The 17,075-nt window shown below is 43.3% G+C and overlaps 1 protein-coding gene across 3 annotated transcripts; it reads left to right on the top strand.

Moving 5' to 3' along the window:
• Positions 1 to 354: 354 nt before the first annotated feature.
• Positions 355 to 17,011, top strand: LOC118392477 (phenylalanine-4-hydroxylase-like). 3 transcript variants are annotated; one of them, XM_035784495.2, is made up of 14 exons: positions 527 to 559; positions 1,760 to 1,876; positions 3,956 to 4,116; positions 6,087 to 6,270; positions 7,631 to 7,719; positions 8,302 to 8,369; positions 8,787 to 8,983; positions 9,082 to 9,217; positions 9,497 to 9,566; positions 11,237 to 11,293; positions 11,403 to 11,498; positions 15,476 to 15,609; positions 15,754 to 15,869; positions 16,303 to 17,011. In XM_035784495.2, the coding sequence occupies exons 4-14, from the start codon at positions 6,105 to 6,107 to the stop codon at positions 16,344 to 16,346; spliced, it is 1,173 nt and encodes a 390-aa protein (XP_035640388.2). In that variant the 5' UTR covers positions 527 to 559; positions 1,760 to 1,876; positions 3,956 to 4,116; positions 6,087 to 6,104; the 3' UTR covers positions 16,347 to 17,011. The 3 variants fall into 3 exon arrangements, 2 of the variants coding, with proteins under 2 accessions (XP_035640386.2, XP_035640388.2); XR_008062937.1 differs by lacking the exon at positions 3,956 to 4,116 and having other exon boundaries at positions 355 to 559; positions 15,476 to 15,604; XM_035784493.2 differs by lacking the exon at positions 3,956 to 4,116 and having other exon boundaries at positions 358 to 559.
• The last annotated feature ends 64 nt before the right edge of the window (positions 17,012 to 17,075 follow it).

Below are 17,075 nucleotides of genomic sequence, written 5' to 3'. Positions count from 1 at the left end.
TTTACTGTCATAACGTAGCCTTATATGAGTAGCAGCTACACAACTATATTGATTTTAGGGTCATTATAGTGGTCCAATGTCTCATTATGAGCATGCGTCACAGTATAGGAATGCATTGACCATCCTCTTCATCAATATACCTAAGTCATATTCATCTGTTACATCACAGGGAAGTCCTGTGGGTGGAGGCTTGGTTATGGTTACAAAACGTTGTTTCTGAACATTTACTCAGCCACCTCTACCCCAGCGCTAGACAATAAGAACCAGGTGTGCCAATATAGCAAAGAACAAAATGTTCCAATATAGCAGTTTCATAACGTCATGGCTCCATAGGGCTATACTCAGTCGCGTGACAGGGATACAAACCATAAGGGGGTGTGGTGTCAGGTGGGACAACATGAATAGCTGAAGTTGAACTTGAGCTACTCAAACAAATTCGACCAAAGCACACACATTCAGCATCAGTAGTTTCACACCTGCACAACGAGAAGACTGGAGGATGGACAAGGCATACAAAAATATTAACGGGGACTATCCCACACCGGACAATGGCAAAGAGGTAAGCAATATTAAACATCAAATCTAGTGTAAACAATCATATTAAATGTTTACCAACATACATTTATGAACTTGTTTTTTCACTAATAATATAACGGTGATGACAATATGTTATAATGTTGAATGAGTAATATACATTCATAAACGTATTGACTTATAATACTAGAATGAGGATAACTGATGGTTTTATGATTCTATTCATTCAATATAGCCATATCATTATTATTGTGCAGTAAATTCCATGTCACGAGATAGGGAAGGGAACAGGTATATTTGGCATTTGACAAACCCCCTTTAAAACGTGCTATTGTGTAAAGTCACAGTGTCATTTGGTGAAACGGCTATTAGAGTGGCAGCTATGTTGTTCATTGTCCAGCTACTGTATGTTGTTCACTGTGGATGGAATTTTCTAGTCGGCGGAATGGCAACACAGACTAGACTAACATCTCATAGTCATTGTGAATCATGTTAAAAGGTCAGTGACTATGAATCCATGCAGGAATGTGTGTGATAAATATATGTATAGATGTTTTTAATCTGATCTAGAAAAGTTTAGCATCAGCTTTTGCTTGAGAGGTAATGATACAATGTTTATTGTTTGTTAATTCATCACAATAACGGACTGTGGAGATTCTAAATGGATAGAATCCCAAATAAACAGCGAAGTTCAAGGAATTGTGGACGTCGAGGTATTGTTGAGATAAATAGTCCATTTGGATGAGATGGTGTCAGGGGTCATTACGACAAAAGGTCAGAGGGGAAAGGTGTGAAAGATTTGCGCTTTAAGAGGTAAGTCTTTTAGAATACGCAAAATAACCTGGGTTCTATAACCACAGCCCACACACAAACACCAAACATGATTTTTCATTGTGAGTGATACTTTCATTCATGGATTAAATGAACACAACCCTAATGATATAATGCATATTTGTTCAACTGTTTGATCTACCTGGATTCCAATCAGGTTTGTGGGTCAGATTGTGGAGGCTCAGTCATTAGAGAGTGGGCGACGTGTTTGCGGTTCGGGCTAATCAGAGAGCGAAAGAGTGAGAGGGCATAAAGGAAGAGAAATAGCCGTGTAGTTGAGGTAATGCCAAGGGTCACCACGCTACAGAAGGTTGCACCCCTGGAATGTGTGCAGTGGTAAGGTCCAGCCCCGGGGGTCATAAGTCAAATTGCTGTGAGTCTTGTCTTGTTGCAGAGGAAAGGCTCCATGTACCTGGAGGAAGAGACCAGTGCCAAGGCGGGGGTGCTGTCCTGCTTCTTCTCCCTGAAGGAGGAGGTTGGGGCGCTGGCCAAAGCCCTCAGGCTGTTTGAGGTAAATCACTCAACATAACCGTGAACATGAATGTACACAGTATAAACAAACAATCTTACATGTGCAGTAATGTACTGTAGTCACACACATGCAAAGTAATGTTCAGTCTTTAGTCTGAAATGCTCTGATGTGTTTGTTCAATGAGTCATGGGTCCAATGAGTCAAGGACAAATAAGAAGTAAAAAAAACCTGGAAAGCTAAAAAAGAAAAAGCTGAAAGCAGTAGTAGCTGAAATAGCTTTATTATTATTTATTTCATCTTTATTTAACTTTAAAAGCTAGATGTTGAAATAGTTTCTGTAGGTGAGAAAGAGAAGTGAGTATGAGGCTGTTGTTCAGTACAAGCACAACAACAGGCTATAAGCAAACGATCAGGTGTTTTTATCCATGTCATACCATGCGTTCCAAATATGAATAAAACAGATGGAAAAAGACTAATCCTCAGTATCTTCAGAGTCAACTTCACAGCTGTGTTCTGGACCAGGAAAATGGCTTCGTCACTCCTTCAGGAGGACAGTTATTTTTTTACATTGGAGTCATTCAGCAGACACTCTAATCCAGAGCCTTTTACAGTAGCGAGGGAATACATTTTCATACATGCTTTCATATTGGTTTCCTGTGGGAATCCAACCCACAACCCTGATTTTGCAAGCGCCATGCTCTACCAATGAGTTCCACGGGACCATTTATCACTAGCAACTTAGGGAGGTAACGATCATGCCCATAAAAATCAGAGAGACTATAAGATCAGACAGAAGTTTACTAGCTGCCATTTGTCAACTTGTATCATTCAAGTCCTAGGCTTTAGGTTGGTGCAGTAGGTTCCCTCTACTTCTGGGCAAAAATGTTTGTCAACATTGTTTCCTTGTTATTTCGGAATCAAAATGATACTATTGCATCATCATGGATGATGCTGTAGCTGTCTTAACACATACATGTTGAACATTGTTGTGTCACTTTAACCCAAGACCTTTCAACCAGGGTTCAAGGTTTGGTCTATTTGAAATATTTGGAGTTTGTTGACAACTCAATCAAATATTAACCCAAATGTGGTTGTTGATCTGACGTCTTTGTCCAATGTGCTGGTTACCCAAGGTATTAGTAGCCAATGTTGTTAATGTAGGTTACTGAATTTAGAGTTGAGGGGATGTAAGCCTGACAGTGTAGATTTACGGCTCTATGGTAACTGTTAGTGTGATGACATCTTTATCTTAGATATCTACGGGAGCAGCTGTGGACACAATCTTTCCAGGCCGCTCTTTGATCCACGATGCAGGCTGAGGTTTCTGTTTTTGAAATAGTCAAACAGACTGGGAGACACCCATCCGACCCCAATATGGTCACCAGTTATGGCTACTGCGTTCATTTAACCATGTTGTGTTGTTGCCACCAGCAACAGTTGACCCTGTACCAAGGTGCATTGTTTTTTATTTATTTTGTGTTGACTTAAACGACTGTGTACTTCGTAGCACGCAGTCGGGGCTGTTGGGCAGCACATCCATTGTTTCACCTTCGACGATGAAGTGCTATCAAAGTTTAATGTCCTAGTGGTCAAAACAGAATTGGATTGTCTTGTACCTCACTTGTAGGGGAGAGCGGGGTAAGTTGTGTCAAAGGGTTAGTTGAGCCACCCCTCGTTTCTAAGAAATCATACACACAATGAATCATCTGACCAAATATTTAGGAAGAGGTCATCATTTCATGTAGTCTTGTGAAGGAAGAAACCACATGGAAAAAGTGGTAAGTTAGGTCCAAAAAACTGAAAATAAATTAATTTAGTGTGCTATATGTTTCATGCTTGAATCGAAACCAATGTAGATGGTTCTATACATCAGTTGGGGTCTGTATAAACTTCACATGAGGTTCTAAACCTAGCTTGAAAGTTCATCCTTGTAGCTATGTTGGCTAATATAGACAAAATGTTTGCCTTGGAGTAAGTTGAGAAAATGGACATTAGGATAAGTAGAGCCAATGGTTACAATTCTCCATACAAATGATTCAATTTGGTCAGTTGTATGCATAATATGCCTGCAATAGGTCATGCATATGAACTCAAGATATTGCATTTGTATTGTTACAGAGCAGACATCCTCATGTCCCGTGTATACAAATGCTAAACAATCAGGGGTCGAGCCCCCTTGAGGTTCTTGAGAGAGCAGCCAACGGAGTGAGAGAGGGGAAGAAGTCCATTCGATCAGCAGCAATGGATGGGAAAAAAATAGACTGAATGACACTGAAGAGGTACATTGACAAAAAAAGAAAACTAACATGTTCCCTGTGAAAGAGAGGCTATGAGAGAGTAGCAGAGGCACACAAGGTCTTATCTGATTGACATGGAGGCTGAGCTTGATAAGCATATCAAGAATTTTGCAGACCCATTTCATGGGCCTAATCGCCTCAAAATAACTTGCCTACGAATTGGTACATCGAAACAACATCCCTGTCCCAGACAACTGGTCAAGAAATGGAAGGGTTAGTAATTTTGTACAGAGAGATCTATATCTGAAAGTAGGCATACATTTAAACATAGAATATACCACATCCCCATTCCATGAATTAAACTTTGACCTTCCATTCCCATCAACCAGTCCCTATTTTCAACCTACGTTGTTGTGAGTTGTGACAAGAGACCACTTTTTTTTTGGGGGGGGGGCAAGCCGTTTTTAAAACTATTATGAATTCTGATTATTTCCAGGGACACACACCATCCTGAAATATATGTAGATATCTTTGTTAGAAAGAATAGTATATTTCCCTTGATGTTGTGATGCTGAATGTAAATAACAGCTCAACCTACCCCACTCTCCCCTACAGATTAAAAAAAAACATCTTAATGCGTGTTTGTGGAGATGTGTGAGATCAATACGTATCTTCCACGTGCTGTGCTCCAAATGTAAACATGAGAAGCTCCTCTGCACCTATGAGCTCTCATTCCTCAGATCCACCCCTACTCCACCCCCATCTCCCTGTAAAACCCAAAACCTCCCCATCATCAGACCGAGTTTTAGTCCAATCACTTTCTGGCATCCACACCCTCCTTTTCTATAAAAACAGGCCACGTGACCCTGACAACGATCAACATCAGCTGCCCCCCCCCCCCTGTAGAGCACCTCTCAGTCATCAGTGGGAAGACAGGATCATATGCATGGTCTAGGAATACAATGTTCCCATATGGCTTTATGTATGTGGAGTGAAACATCGAAGGCATCTAAGTAGAAACCATGATCATTTGAATGTGAGAACCTGAAAATGACAGCTCAAGTAGGACGGACCGAATGCAAAGGAAACGTTTACATTGGCTCCATATATCCACATCACCAGCTGCATAACCAGCATCATTCATACCCATGTACATTTACAGGATTCATTTGGAGTCAAGAAGTCCTCCTATGCACTTCCAGTCCCCAGTTACATCTCACTAACTCCCTGTTTATCCCTCTGAAACGCCAGCCCATGTGATGTGGGTTGGATGACATGTGAGGAGTTAATTCCTAGCATCAGTAAGCTTGTCATGACTGGACCAAGGCCTTAGCCCAGCCAGGGCATGGGTAGGACTAATGTCACTCACATGAGGCCTTGTGGTAGACATTCATTCCACTTCAAAAGTCACCAGGAGCATAGCGACATCCCTAGGAGGTACACAAATCTACCCAAACGACCCATAGAGGCCCTGGGTCCACATTAACTGGGCGGGGGGCATATTTTGGAGCGTTGTTTTGTAACTAAATGCTGTTGGATGTTGAAACAACAGCAGATTCATATGGTTGTTGTGCAAGCCCTTTCAATGCTACCTCAGCTCACGTCCTGGCTCTAGGTCGGTCCTATAACATCCAGCCCACAGTTAATTATCTGGTTGATTGTTTAGTGGTGTACTGTTCTGTCCTAAGGGCATGGTCGACTCCACAAAGCCTGTCAAATGACCACTGTTTGGATGTGCACTTGGCGCCCTCTAGGGGTATGCTAAGTCCACACAAAGTATTTCCAGTGCTGTATCGTCATGAGTTGAATCACAGGTTTTTAAACTCGTTTTTCAAAGATGTAACCTAACTTTTATTGTCAATAATACAATGATGCTTTTAAAGTAAATATACAAAACAAAATAACCAAAGAAATAAAGTGATTTACAAGATCTAATAGCAGGGTTGAACCACCCAGCTGTCACACAGGATTTACAGAGCTACATGGCTTCTCCTCTGTCTCTGACTCAACAGGAGAAGGGCATCAACCTGATGCACATCGAGTCTCGCCCGTCGCGACTGAACAACCAGGAGTTTGAGTTCTTCATCAGCGTGGACACCAGCAACTCCAAGTCCCTGGACGAGGTCATCGACGGCCTGCGCACCGAGATCAGTGGCCACGTGCACGAGCTCTCACGCAACAAACAGAAGGACACAGGTGTGTGTATCAGGATTGGGGTTAATTCCAACTCTCGGCAACGCTTTTTAATTAGGAATATTTGGAATTGGAATACAGAATGACTTTTTGAATTGACTAGAGTTGAAATGAAATTCATCCTAATCCTGGTGTGTATGAGTGTATGTATATAGAATGATAATATAATAATATATGCCATTTAGCAGACGCTTTTATCCAAAGCGACTTACAGTCATGTGTGCATACATTCTATGTATGGGTGGTCCCGGGAATCGAACCCACTACCCTGGCGTTACAAGCGCCATGCTCTACCAACTGAGCTACAGAAGGACCACGATATTATCAATGAATAATCTAGATATGCATATAACATATTAGAAACCATGACTGAAAGTTTGAAAAACCATGACTGATTAAAATCATGACTATTAAATCATTATTTTAAGTGTACTTAACAATAATTATGTGATGATATATTTGTGTCTAGGAGGGAGAAGGGGGAAGTCGACAAAGCCTGTGTGTGTGTGTCACATGATCTGAACTTTGGGTGGCGCTTTTGCAGGCCACCAGCCAGACTGTCTAATGAGGTGATGAGCGTCGCCGTGGAGACGGATGGCCTGTCCCTCTCATCCAGCCTCCTTTATTAGTTGTTTCCACAATGACATTAGTTTAGTTACTGGGCACCAACTGGCCTGGCTGCAAACAGAGGAGCCCAGTGTCACCGACTGTCACAGAACAGACTGCCTCTATCACAGACCCAGAGGAGGGAAACCCGAACAGGGTCATCGCTCATCCCAGATAGACAGGGCCACCACCAAGCCCCCTCTGCCTAGCCCTATCGTCTACTGGACAGGGCGACAGGTTAATGTGTGATTGGAGGATATTAGAGATATTTATGGTCTGAGATGGAGACAGGCTGTTTTGAGAGGAGTTTGGTGGAGTCCCATTGTTCTCCTAGCCTCAGGCTGGACCACACGGCCTCGATTTAGATTAATGGTCGACGTCCAGTACTTCTAACTGTCATAAATGAGCCAATGGGTGACCTCCTCTGGTGCTCTGTTCACTGTCAACATGGTTACTGGATAGTGTTCTATCCCAATACAAAGCACCCTGCAGGCAAAACCCCCACAAAGCCATCCACATCAATATTCATTTGGGCTTCACTTGTTTCAATCAATTTACATTTTGGAACTGGACATTGAACACAAGGCAGATATACTTACAGACAATTGTAAATATGACTAAATTGTAGTTTTCTACATCTCAAGAGGTTATGTACCATTGTTTTGACTGGTTTTACTCTGGTCTGTTTTGGCCATGTATATATCTATTTGTCATATTCACCTGAACTGGGTAATGAGGAGATTCCCCCGTCCCACAGTTCCATGGTTCCCCAATGACATCCAGGACTTGGATCGCTTTGCCAACCAGATTCTGAGCTACGGATCTGAGCTGGATTCTGATCACCCTGTAAGGATCAACCATTTATTACTGTCTGTTTACATCCTACACACTGTGTACTGGGTGTCTGCTTTGTATTGTCTGTGTTCTGCATTGTTGGGAAGGGCCCGTAAGTTGACATTTCACTGTTAGGTCACACTTGTTATATGAAGCGTGTGACAATTACGATTTCATTTGATTTGTGTGTGTGCGTGTACACACGTATGTACATGTGTGTGTGCATGTGCACCCACACGTGTGTTTTATGAAAGACTCAAATCGTGATGAGTCCCCACTCTGCTATCTATTCTAATGGAAACTCTCTAGGGCCCCAAATTGATGTCATTGCTTTAATTGAGCCCCTATAATTATAGATAATTGCTCCCTTTTGCCACCGTCTATAAAGTGAAATGTATTCCTCATGAGCAGCATACATTCTACAAAGGCCTCATTTGAATATGTGTTTCCAGCCAGGGCTCTCAGCAGAGTGGGAGAGTATGATGCTGTCAAAGTGTCCAAGTAGTCCTAGCTGAGGATTTACACACTATATACAGGGCCAGGCAGTGATCATAAATAAGATCTAACATGGATTACTTCTGTCTTTCACTCCAGGGCTTCACAGACCCAGTGTACAGAACCAGGAGGAAGGAGTTTGCCGACATTGCCTACAGCTACAGACAGTAACTATCCATCCATCCAGACAAGAATACTTTTTCTCTTGGGCTACTAGAAGTGATCTATGTCCCTCTCCTCCAGCCTCATTTCAGTCCCCGCTTGGCCTTTTATTGAAAATGACCACAAACAAAAGGGGACAAATTACAGAGGGGGCAGTGGTGGATTTGAAGCCTCTGGCTTTGTTCGCATAATTGAGACTTCATTATTCCCAGGAACTACAAAGAGCGCCAGCCCCAATGAAAACGCCCTCACAGGAAGCTCACATTTACATAGCAGTGGGACCTTGGTAGAATAATGAAGTGAATCCACTCACTGATCCCCCCCATCCATCCTCCCTCACCAAATAGGGACTGTGTGTCTGTGTATAGAATAACATATTATACACAAGTGTGTTTTAACAACAGTGTGTCTCTCTGTTTCAGTGGCCAGGTCATTCCCAAGGTGGAGTACACAGCAGAGGAGAAGGCCACATGGAGCACAGTGTTCAATGAGCTGAAGACTCTGTACCCCACGCACGCCTGCCGCGAGCACAACCGTGTGTTCCCCCTGCTGGAGCAGTACTGCGGCTACAGGCAGGACAACATCCCCCAGCTGGAGGACATCTCACGCTACCTGCAGTGTAAAGACAACCGATTGTGCCGAAGTGCCCCACTTCCTCTACTTCTATCAGCATCCCACATACACTGACATGGTACCCTCCCCTCCTCTCTGTTTTAGCGTGCACAGGTTTTCGGCTGCGCCCAGTGGCTGGCCTGCTCTCCTCTCGGGATTTCCTGGCTGGTCTGGCCTTCCGAGTCTTCCACTCTACACAGTACATCCGGCACCAATCCAAGCCCATGTACACACCTGAGCCGTAAGTGTCACCCTCATCATTTTAAGGAAAAAAAACCCATAAAAAACCCAACATTCCCATGGTATGTTTTATGGACCGTCCGATTTGTCATTTTCGCCAGTTTCCACACACATAGAATCGGTTGGTACTCGGTTTGCAAATTACGGCACCGTGTTAAGTATTTTCGGTCGGCAAACGCCACTGTTGTGTCCGTGCCTTTATATAGTGTATATATATATACACCCCACCTTGGGACCAGTTGAATATGTTCTACAGTCATTGACTTACATCTCTCCACAGGGATATCTGCCATGAACTCCTGGGCCATGTTCCTCTGTTTGCTGACCCCACCTTTGCCCAATTCTCACAGGTAAAGATCACAAGAGTACATGAACTTTCTTTAACCCCTGCTGGTATCATAACTTCAGAGAACTATCGTTGGCGTGAAAAAGGGTACCACTTTAAAGATCAGATTCAAACACAGTCATGCTAGTCATAATGTTGAAGAGGATCGAGGTAGTTTTTCCAACAATTGTTTACAGACAGATTATTTCACTGTATCACAATTCCAGTGGGTCAGAAGTTTACATACACTAAAATGACTGTGCCTTTAAATAGCTTGGAAAATTCCAGAAAATTATGTCATGGCTTTAGAAGCTTCTGGTAGGCTAATTGACATCATTTGAGTCAATTGGAGGTGTACATGTGGATGTATTTCAAGGCCTACCTTCAAACTCAGTGCCTCTTTGCTTGACATCATGGGAAAATCAAAAGAAATCAGCCAAGACCTCAGAAAAAAAGGTGGACCTCCACAATTCTGGTTCATCCTTGGGAGCAATTTCCAAATGCCTGAAGGTACCACGTTCATCTGTACAAACAATAGTACGCAAGTATAAACACTATGGGATCACGCAGCCGTCACACCGCTCAGGAAGGAGACACGTTCTGTCTCCTAGAGATGAACGTACTTTAGTGCGAAAAGTGCAAATCAATCCCAGAACAACAGCAAAGGACCTTGTGAAGATGCTGGGGGAAACAGGTACAAAAGCATCAATATCCACAGTAAAACAAGTCCTATATTGACATAACCTGAAAGGCCGCTCAGAAAGGAAGAAGCCACTGCTCCAAAACCGCCATAAAAAAAGCCCGACTACGGTTTGCAACTGCACATGAGGACAAAGATCGTACTTTTTGGAGAAATGTAATCTGGTCTGATGAAAAGAAATAGAACTGTTTGGCCATAATGACCATCGTTATGTTTGAAGGAAAAAGGGGGAGGCTTGCAAGCCGAAGGACACCATCCCAACCGTGAAGCACGGGGGTGGCAGCATCATGTTCTGGGGGTGCTTTGCTGCAGGAGGGACTGGTGCACTTCACAAAATAGATGGCATCATGAGGCAGGATAATTACGTGGATATATTGAAGCAACATCTCAAGACATCAGTCAGGAAGTTAAAGCTTGGTCACAAATGGGTCTTCCAAATGGACAATGACCCCAAGCATACTTTCAAAGTTGTGGCAAAATGGCTTAAGGGCAACAATGTCAAGGTATTGGAGTGGCCATGACAAAGCCCTGACCTCAATCCTATAGAAACTTTGTGGGTAGAACTGAAAAAGCATGTGCGAGCAAGGAGGCCTGCAAACCTGACTCAGTTACACGAGCTCTGTCAGTAGAAATGGGCCACAATTCACCCAACTTATTGTGGGAAGCTTATGGAAGGCTACATTTGACCCAAGTTAAACAATTTAAAGGCAATGGTACCAAATACTAATTGAGTGTATGTAAAGTTCTGACACACTGGGAATGTGATGAAAGAAATAAAAGCTGAAATAAATAACTATTTCGACTATTATTCTGACATTTCACATTCTTATAATAAGGTGGTGATTCTAACTGACCTAAGACAGGGAATTTTTACTCTGATTAAATGTCAGGAATTGTGAAACTGAGTTTAAAATGTATTTGGCTAAGGTGTATGCAAACTCCCGACTTCAACTGTATGGACAATAACATGATTTATTTGACGCTATTCTGAACAGGAAATCGGTCTGGCTTCCCTGGGTGCCCCCGACGAGTACATTGAGAGGCTTGCTACTGTAAGTATCTCAGACGGCTGTAGTTGATGTTGTGAGACGACTCCTGTTACCAGAGGAAGGCAAAACAATATTGAATATGTGATGAGCCCTTGTGTCTGCCTGTCCACAGGTCTATTGGTTCACAGTGGAGTTTGGCCTCTGCAAGCAGGGCTCTGAGATCAAGGCCTATGGAGCTGGCCTTCTCTCATCATTTGGAGAGCTGCAGGTATTTACATTGCATTTACACCTTCCAGAGCGACTTACAATGGCAAATAGATGCTAGAAGCAGCCATAGTGGTCACATGTTGGGCATCTTCACAACAGAACAATTCCGGCGCCGACAAAGATGGCCGCCTCGCTTCGCGTTCCTAGGAAACTATGTAGTATTTTAATTTTTTTTACGTATTACTTCTTACATTGGGACCCCAGGCAATCTTAGGTTTTATTACATACAGTCGGGAGGAACTATTGGATATAAGAGCAACGTCAACTCACCATCATTACGATTAGGAATACGACTTTCCCGAAGCAGATCCTCAGTTTTGCCCACCACCCAGGACAATGGATTGGATCCCAGCCGGCGAACCAAAACAACGACGCCGTAAAAGGGGCAGACGAAGCAGTCTTCTGGTCAGGCTCCGGAGACCGGCACATCGCGCACTGCTCCCGAACATACTACTGGCCAATGTCCAGTCTCTTGACAACAAAGTATATGAAATCCGAGCACGGGTAGCATTCCAGAGAGACATAAGAGACTAACGTTCTTTGCTTCACGGAAACATGGCTCACTCGAGACACGCTATCGGAGTCGGTACAGCCAGCTGGTTTCTTCATGCATCGCGCTGACAGAAACAAGCATCCTTCTGGTAAGAAGAAGGGCGGGGGGTATGCCTTATGATTAACGAGACGTGATGTGATCATAACAACATACAGGAACTCAAGTCCTTCTGTTCACCTGACTTAGAATTCCTCACAATCAAATGTCGACCGCATTATCTACCAAGAGAATTCTCTTCGATTATAATCACAGCCGCATATATTCCCCCCCAAGCAGACACATTGATGGCCCTGAACGAACTTCATTTGACTCTATGTAAACTGGGATATGTTCCGCATTTCGGCAAACAACATTGACGAATACGCTGATTCTGTGAGCAAATTTATTAGCAAGTGCATCGGCGATGTCGTACCCACAGCAACTATTAAAATATTCCCAAACCAGAAACAGTAGATTGATGGCAGCATTTGCGCGAAACTGAAATCGCAAACCACTGCTTTTAATCAGGGCAAGATGACCGGAAACATGACCGAATACAAACAGTGTTGCTATTCCCTCTGCAAGGCAATCAAACAAGCTAAGCGTCAGTAGAGACAAAGTAGAGTCGCAATTCAACGGCTCAGACACAAGAGATATGTGGCAGGGTCTACAGTCAATCACGGATTACAAAACTAAAACCAGCCCAGTCGCAGACCAGGATGTCTTGCTCCCAGACAGACTATACAACTTCTTTGCTCGCTTTGAGGACAATACAGTGCCACTGACACGGCCCACTACCAAAACCTGCGGACTCTTCTTTACGACGACGTGAGTAAAACATTTAAACGTGTTAACCCTCGCAAGGCTGCAGGCCCAGACGGCATCCCCAGCAGTGTCCTCAGAGCATGCGCAGACCAGCTGGCTGGTGTGTGTACGGACATGTCCAATCAATCCTTATCCCAGTCTGCTGTTCCCACGTGCTTCAAGAGGGCCACCATTGTTCCTGTTCCCAAGAAAGCTAAGGTAACTGAGCTAAACGACTACCGCCCCGTAGCACTCACTTCCGTCATCATGAAGTGCTTTGACAGACTAGTCAAGGACCATATCACCTCCACCCTACCTGACACCCTAGACCCACTCCAATTTGCTTACCGCCCCAATAGGTCAACAGACGACACAATCGCAACCACACTGCACATTGCCCTAACCCATCTGGACAAGAGGAATACCTTTGTGAGAATGCAGTTCACCGACTACAGCTCAGCGTTTAACACCACAGTACCCTCCAAACTCGTCATCAAGCTCGAGACCCTGGGTCCCGACCCCGCCCTGTGCAACTGGGTACTGGACTTCCTGACGGGCCGCCCCCAGGTGGTGAGGGTAGGTAATAACATCTCCACCCCGCTGATCCTCAACACTGGAGCCCCACAAGGGTGCGTCCTGAGACCTCTCCTGTACTCCCTGTTCACCCACAACTGCATGGCAATGCACGCCTCCAACTCAATCATCAAGTTAACAGATGACACTACAGTGGTAGGCTTGATTACCAACAACGACGAGACGGCCTACAGGGAGGAGGTGAGGGCCCTCGGAGTGTGGTGTCAGGAAAATTACCCAACACTCAACGTCAACAAAACAAAGGAGATGATCGTGGACAGCAGCAGGAAACAGCAGAGGGAGCACCCACCTACCCACACTGACGGGACAGTAGTGGAGAAGGTAGTAAGTTAAGTTCCTTGGCGTACACATCACAGACAAACTGAATTGGTCCACCCACACAGACAGCGTCGTGTAGAAGACGCAGAGGCGCCTCTTCAACCTCAGTAGGTTGAAGAAATTTGGCTTGTCACCAAAAGCACACAAACTTTTACAGATGCACAATCGTGAGCATCCTGTCGGGCTGTATATATAACATAATATATATATGCCATTTAGCAGACGCTTTTATCCAAAGCGACTTACAGTCATGTGTGCATACATTCTACGTATGGGTGGTCCCGGGAATCGAACCCACTACCGTGGCGTTACAAGCGCCATGCTCTACCAACTGAGCTACAGAAGGATCACCGCCTGGTACGGCAACTTCTCCACCCACAACTGTAAGGCTCTCCAAAGGGTAGTGAGGTCTGCACAACACATCACCGGGGGCAAACTACCTGCCCTCCAGGACACCTACACCACCCGATGTCACAGGAAGGCCATAAGGATCAACAACCACCCGAGCCACTGCCTGTTCATCCCGCTATCATCCAGAAGGAGAGGTCAGTACAGGTGCATCAAAGCAGGGACCGAGAGACTGAAAAACAGCTTCAATCTCAAGGCCATCAGACTGTTAAACAGCCACCACTAACAGTGAGTGGCTACTGCCAACACACTGACTCAACTCCAGCCACTTTAATAATGTAAAAATTGATGAAAGATGTATCACTAGCCACTTTAAACAATGCCACTTCATATAATGTTTACATACCCTACATTACTCATCTCATATGTATATACTGTACCCGATACCACCATCTACTGCATCTTGCCTATGCCATTTTGTACCATCACTCATATTTTTATGTACATATTCTTCATTCCTTTACACTTGTGTGTGTATAAGGTAGTTGTTGTGAAATTGTGAGGTTAGATTACTCGTTGGTTATTACTGCATTGTTGGAATTTGAAGCACAAACATTTCGCTACACTCACATTAACATCTGCTAACCATGCGAGGGTGTCTTTCATGACCTGTTTTTATGCCCACGTGCGCAGGCCTCCTTTCTGCAGTTCTAATATAAACAAATCCCTATGAGGTAGCCCAGTGGGCTGTCAGTCAGCAGCATCGCATTAGTCGAATTGAAGACTGTTCTCAGGGCAGACCTGGTTGTAGCTAGATATGTCGGGGACAGTTCTAATCTTAACCTAAGTCTCCAAACCTGCCAGGTAAGTTCTCCTAACCTGCTACGAAAAGTAACTTCCACTAGTAAAAACCGTCAGACCTGCCCTGATACCAATCTTGGTTTCCACTAATGCGATACAGCTGTCAATCAGTTTGTTAGTGGTCCACCCAGGGCTCAGGCTAAATGTGTCACTGGGGGAAACTGGTGAGGAGTGGGTTAGTGGTTCACTGGAGAAGTAGGGGGCAGAGACAGAATTCATATCTTAAGTCACCAGTTACATCAGACATTGTCATCAGAGGATGTGCAGTTAGCTGAGTCATATCACAGCAGGACGCCATTCACACTGCACTTCCTGTTTACTGCTACCTAGGCGCACAGAATGACATTGAGGAATTGCACACTGCTAGTGGTCCGTGACCTCAAAACACCAAATGAGGACTTGTAACCTGGATTCTGCTCATTGTAGATTGATTCATGACAGTGGTGCATCTCCCATAAATGGGGATTAGAGTTGGAGTCAAACTCTGGAATAACATTTGACTGTTTTGAATTGTTTTACAGTACTCTTTGACAGACAAGCCCAAGATTCAACCATTTGACCCTGCAAAGACCAGCCTCCAGAAGTACCCAATCACTGATTTCCAACCCGTTTACTTTGTTGCAGAGAGCTTTGATGACGCCAAAGAGAGGGTCAGGTAATATTTAACATCTGCAGAATATTAAACGTTAAATATGTCACATTCATTCACTGCATTTTTTTTGGAACTCTGGATCTTTATATCGCAATATACACGTTCACATTTTCAATTGAAAGTCCTATGTTATGACTCTTTATACAGGAAATTTGCCGACACCATTCCCAGGCCTTTCTCAGTGCGCTACAATGCGTACACACAACGCATTGAAGTCTTGGATAACACCCAGCAGCTGAGAAACCTGGCTGACAACATCAGTGGTGTGTGACATTTCTATGGAGTCCTCATAAAACTAACTTCTCAAAACCCCTTATGCAAATACAAACATCAAGTATTATTGGAAATGGATTCAAATGAGATTTTCTACCAATTGTCATTTATATACACCGTGTGTAGTATATGCTATTTAGCGTACACTTTTATTCAAAGCGGCTTACAGTCATGCAGGCATACATTTTACATACGGGTGGTCCTGGGAATCAAACCCAGTACTCTGGCATTGCAAGCACCATGATCTACCAACTGAGCTATAGAAGACCACAATAGCATTTATGTTTGTCTTGCCTTTTACAAATTGAAAACAGTTTAATGCAATACAATATCGGTATGAATGCCCAACTCCTACTGGAATGTACTGTTTCTTAATCTTCCACAGATGAGCTACCTAATGTTATCATGTTGCTTTTATTTTAGGGGAAATTGTGATCTTGTGCAATGCCCTGCGGAAGATGGAGTAAGGAGACCATTTTGGAGACATCCTTCAATACTGAAGTCGTCAATATTAGAGGAGCACTCGCTCAATGAATCACACAGACATACTACTCAGCCAATGAAAATGCACATCGAAATTAGTCACTCATTGTAAATATGAAGTTACATAAAACAAGTATTAACTTTAAATGAATTATTCGATAAGTGAGTGAGTTTTTCGTTAGATTTTTGTTAACACCAACAAGGAGAAGTATTATTTTAACATACCCTTTTCAGTATGTTCTAGAAATCAAACACCGCCACTACAGTATTGATAGGTTAACCGATGTCATTTTCTGTAACCAACTGAGAGGGATTACATTGGAAGAGTGCTGTTCCAGAACTATTAGCTCGGGCTTTGAAGACGATCTAATTCGCACTTGAGTATTCTATCTATATTGGTTAAATCGCAAATAACAAAAATACATCCTTGCATTATGCTAGAAATAGCTAGGCCTATATAACACAATAAGGAAATGCAATGTGTATGTCCAGTATGTTAGAGAATGTGTTTGATTATATCCTGAATTCTGATTAATCCAAATGATCGACTGTTTTTCCATTCTTTACTATCACGTGTTTGTATAACAATATATATTTGAATGTGTTATTAACTTGCCAAATAAATGTATGCTTAAAAGGTTCTTTCAGATCAATTCTCAAAATAGTTGTGTTTTATTATTATTATTAGGCTATAATTGGTTGTGAGGACATAT

The sequence above is a fragment of the Oncorhynchus keta genome, chromosome 13, assembly GCF_023373465.1.
Source record: "Oncorhynchus keta strain PuntledgeMale-10-30-2019 chromosome 13, Oket_V2, whole genome shotgun sequence".
Classification (NCBI taxonomy): Eukaryota; Metazoa; Chordata; class Actinopteri; order Salmoniformes; family Salmonidae; genus Oncorhynchus; species Oncorhynchus keta.
Note: the sequence above shows the minus strand (reverse complement) of the source record. Positions and strands in the feature narration are given on the sequence as shown.

What these genes read in the sequence shown, in the direction of transcription:
- LOC118392477 (XM_035784493.2), top strand. Translation starts at nt 500, where the DNA reads ATGGACAAGGCATACAAAAATATTAACGGGGACTATCCCACACCGGAC. An exon ending in ATTGCCTACAGCTACAGACA is followed by an intron (nt 8,370 to 8,786) that starts GTAACTATCCAT and finishes TCTCTGTTTCAG; the next exon opens with TGGCCAGGTCATTCCCAAGG. An exon ending in CCCATGTACACACCTGAGCC is followed by an intron (nt 9,218 to 9,496) that starts GTAAGTGTCACC and finishes ATCTCTCCACAG; the next exon opens with GGATATCTGCCATGAACTCC.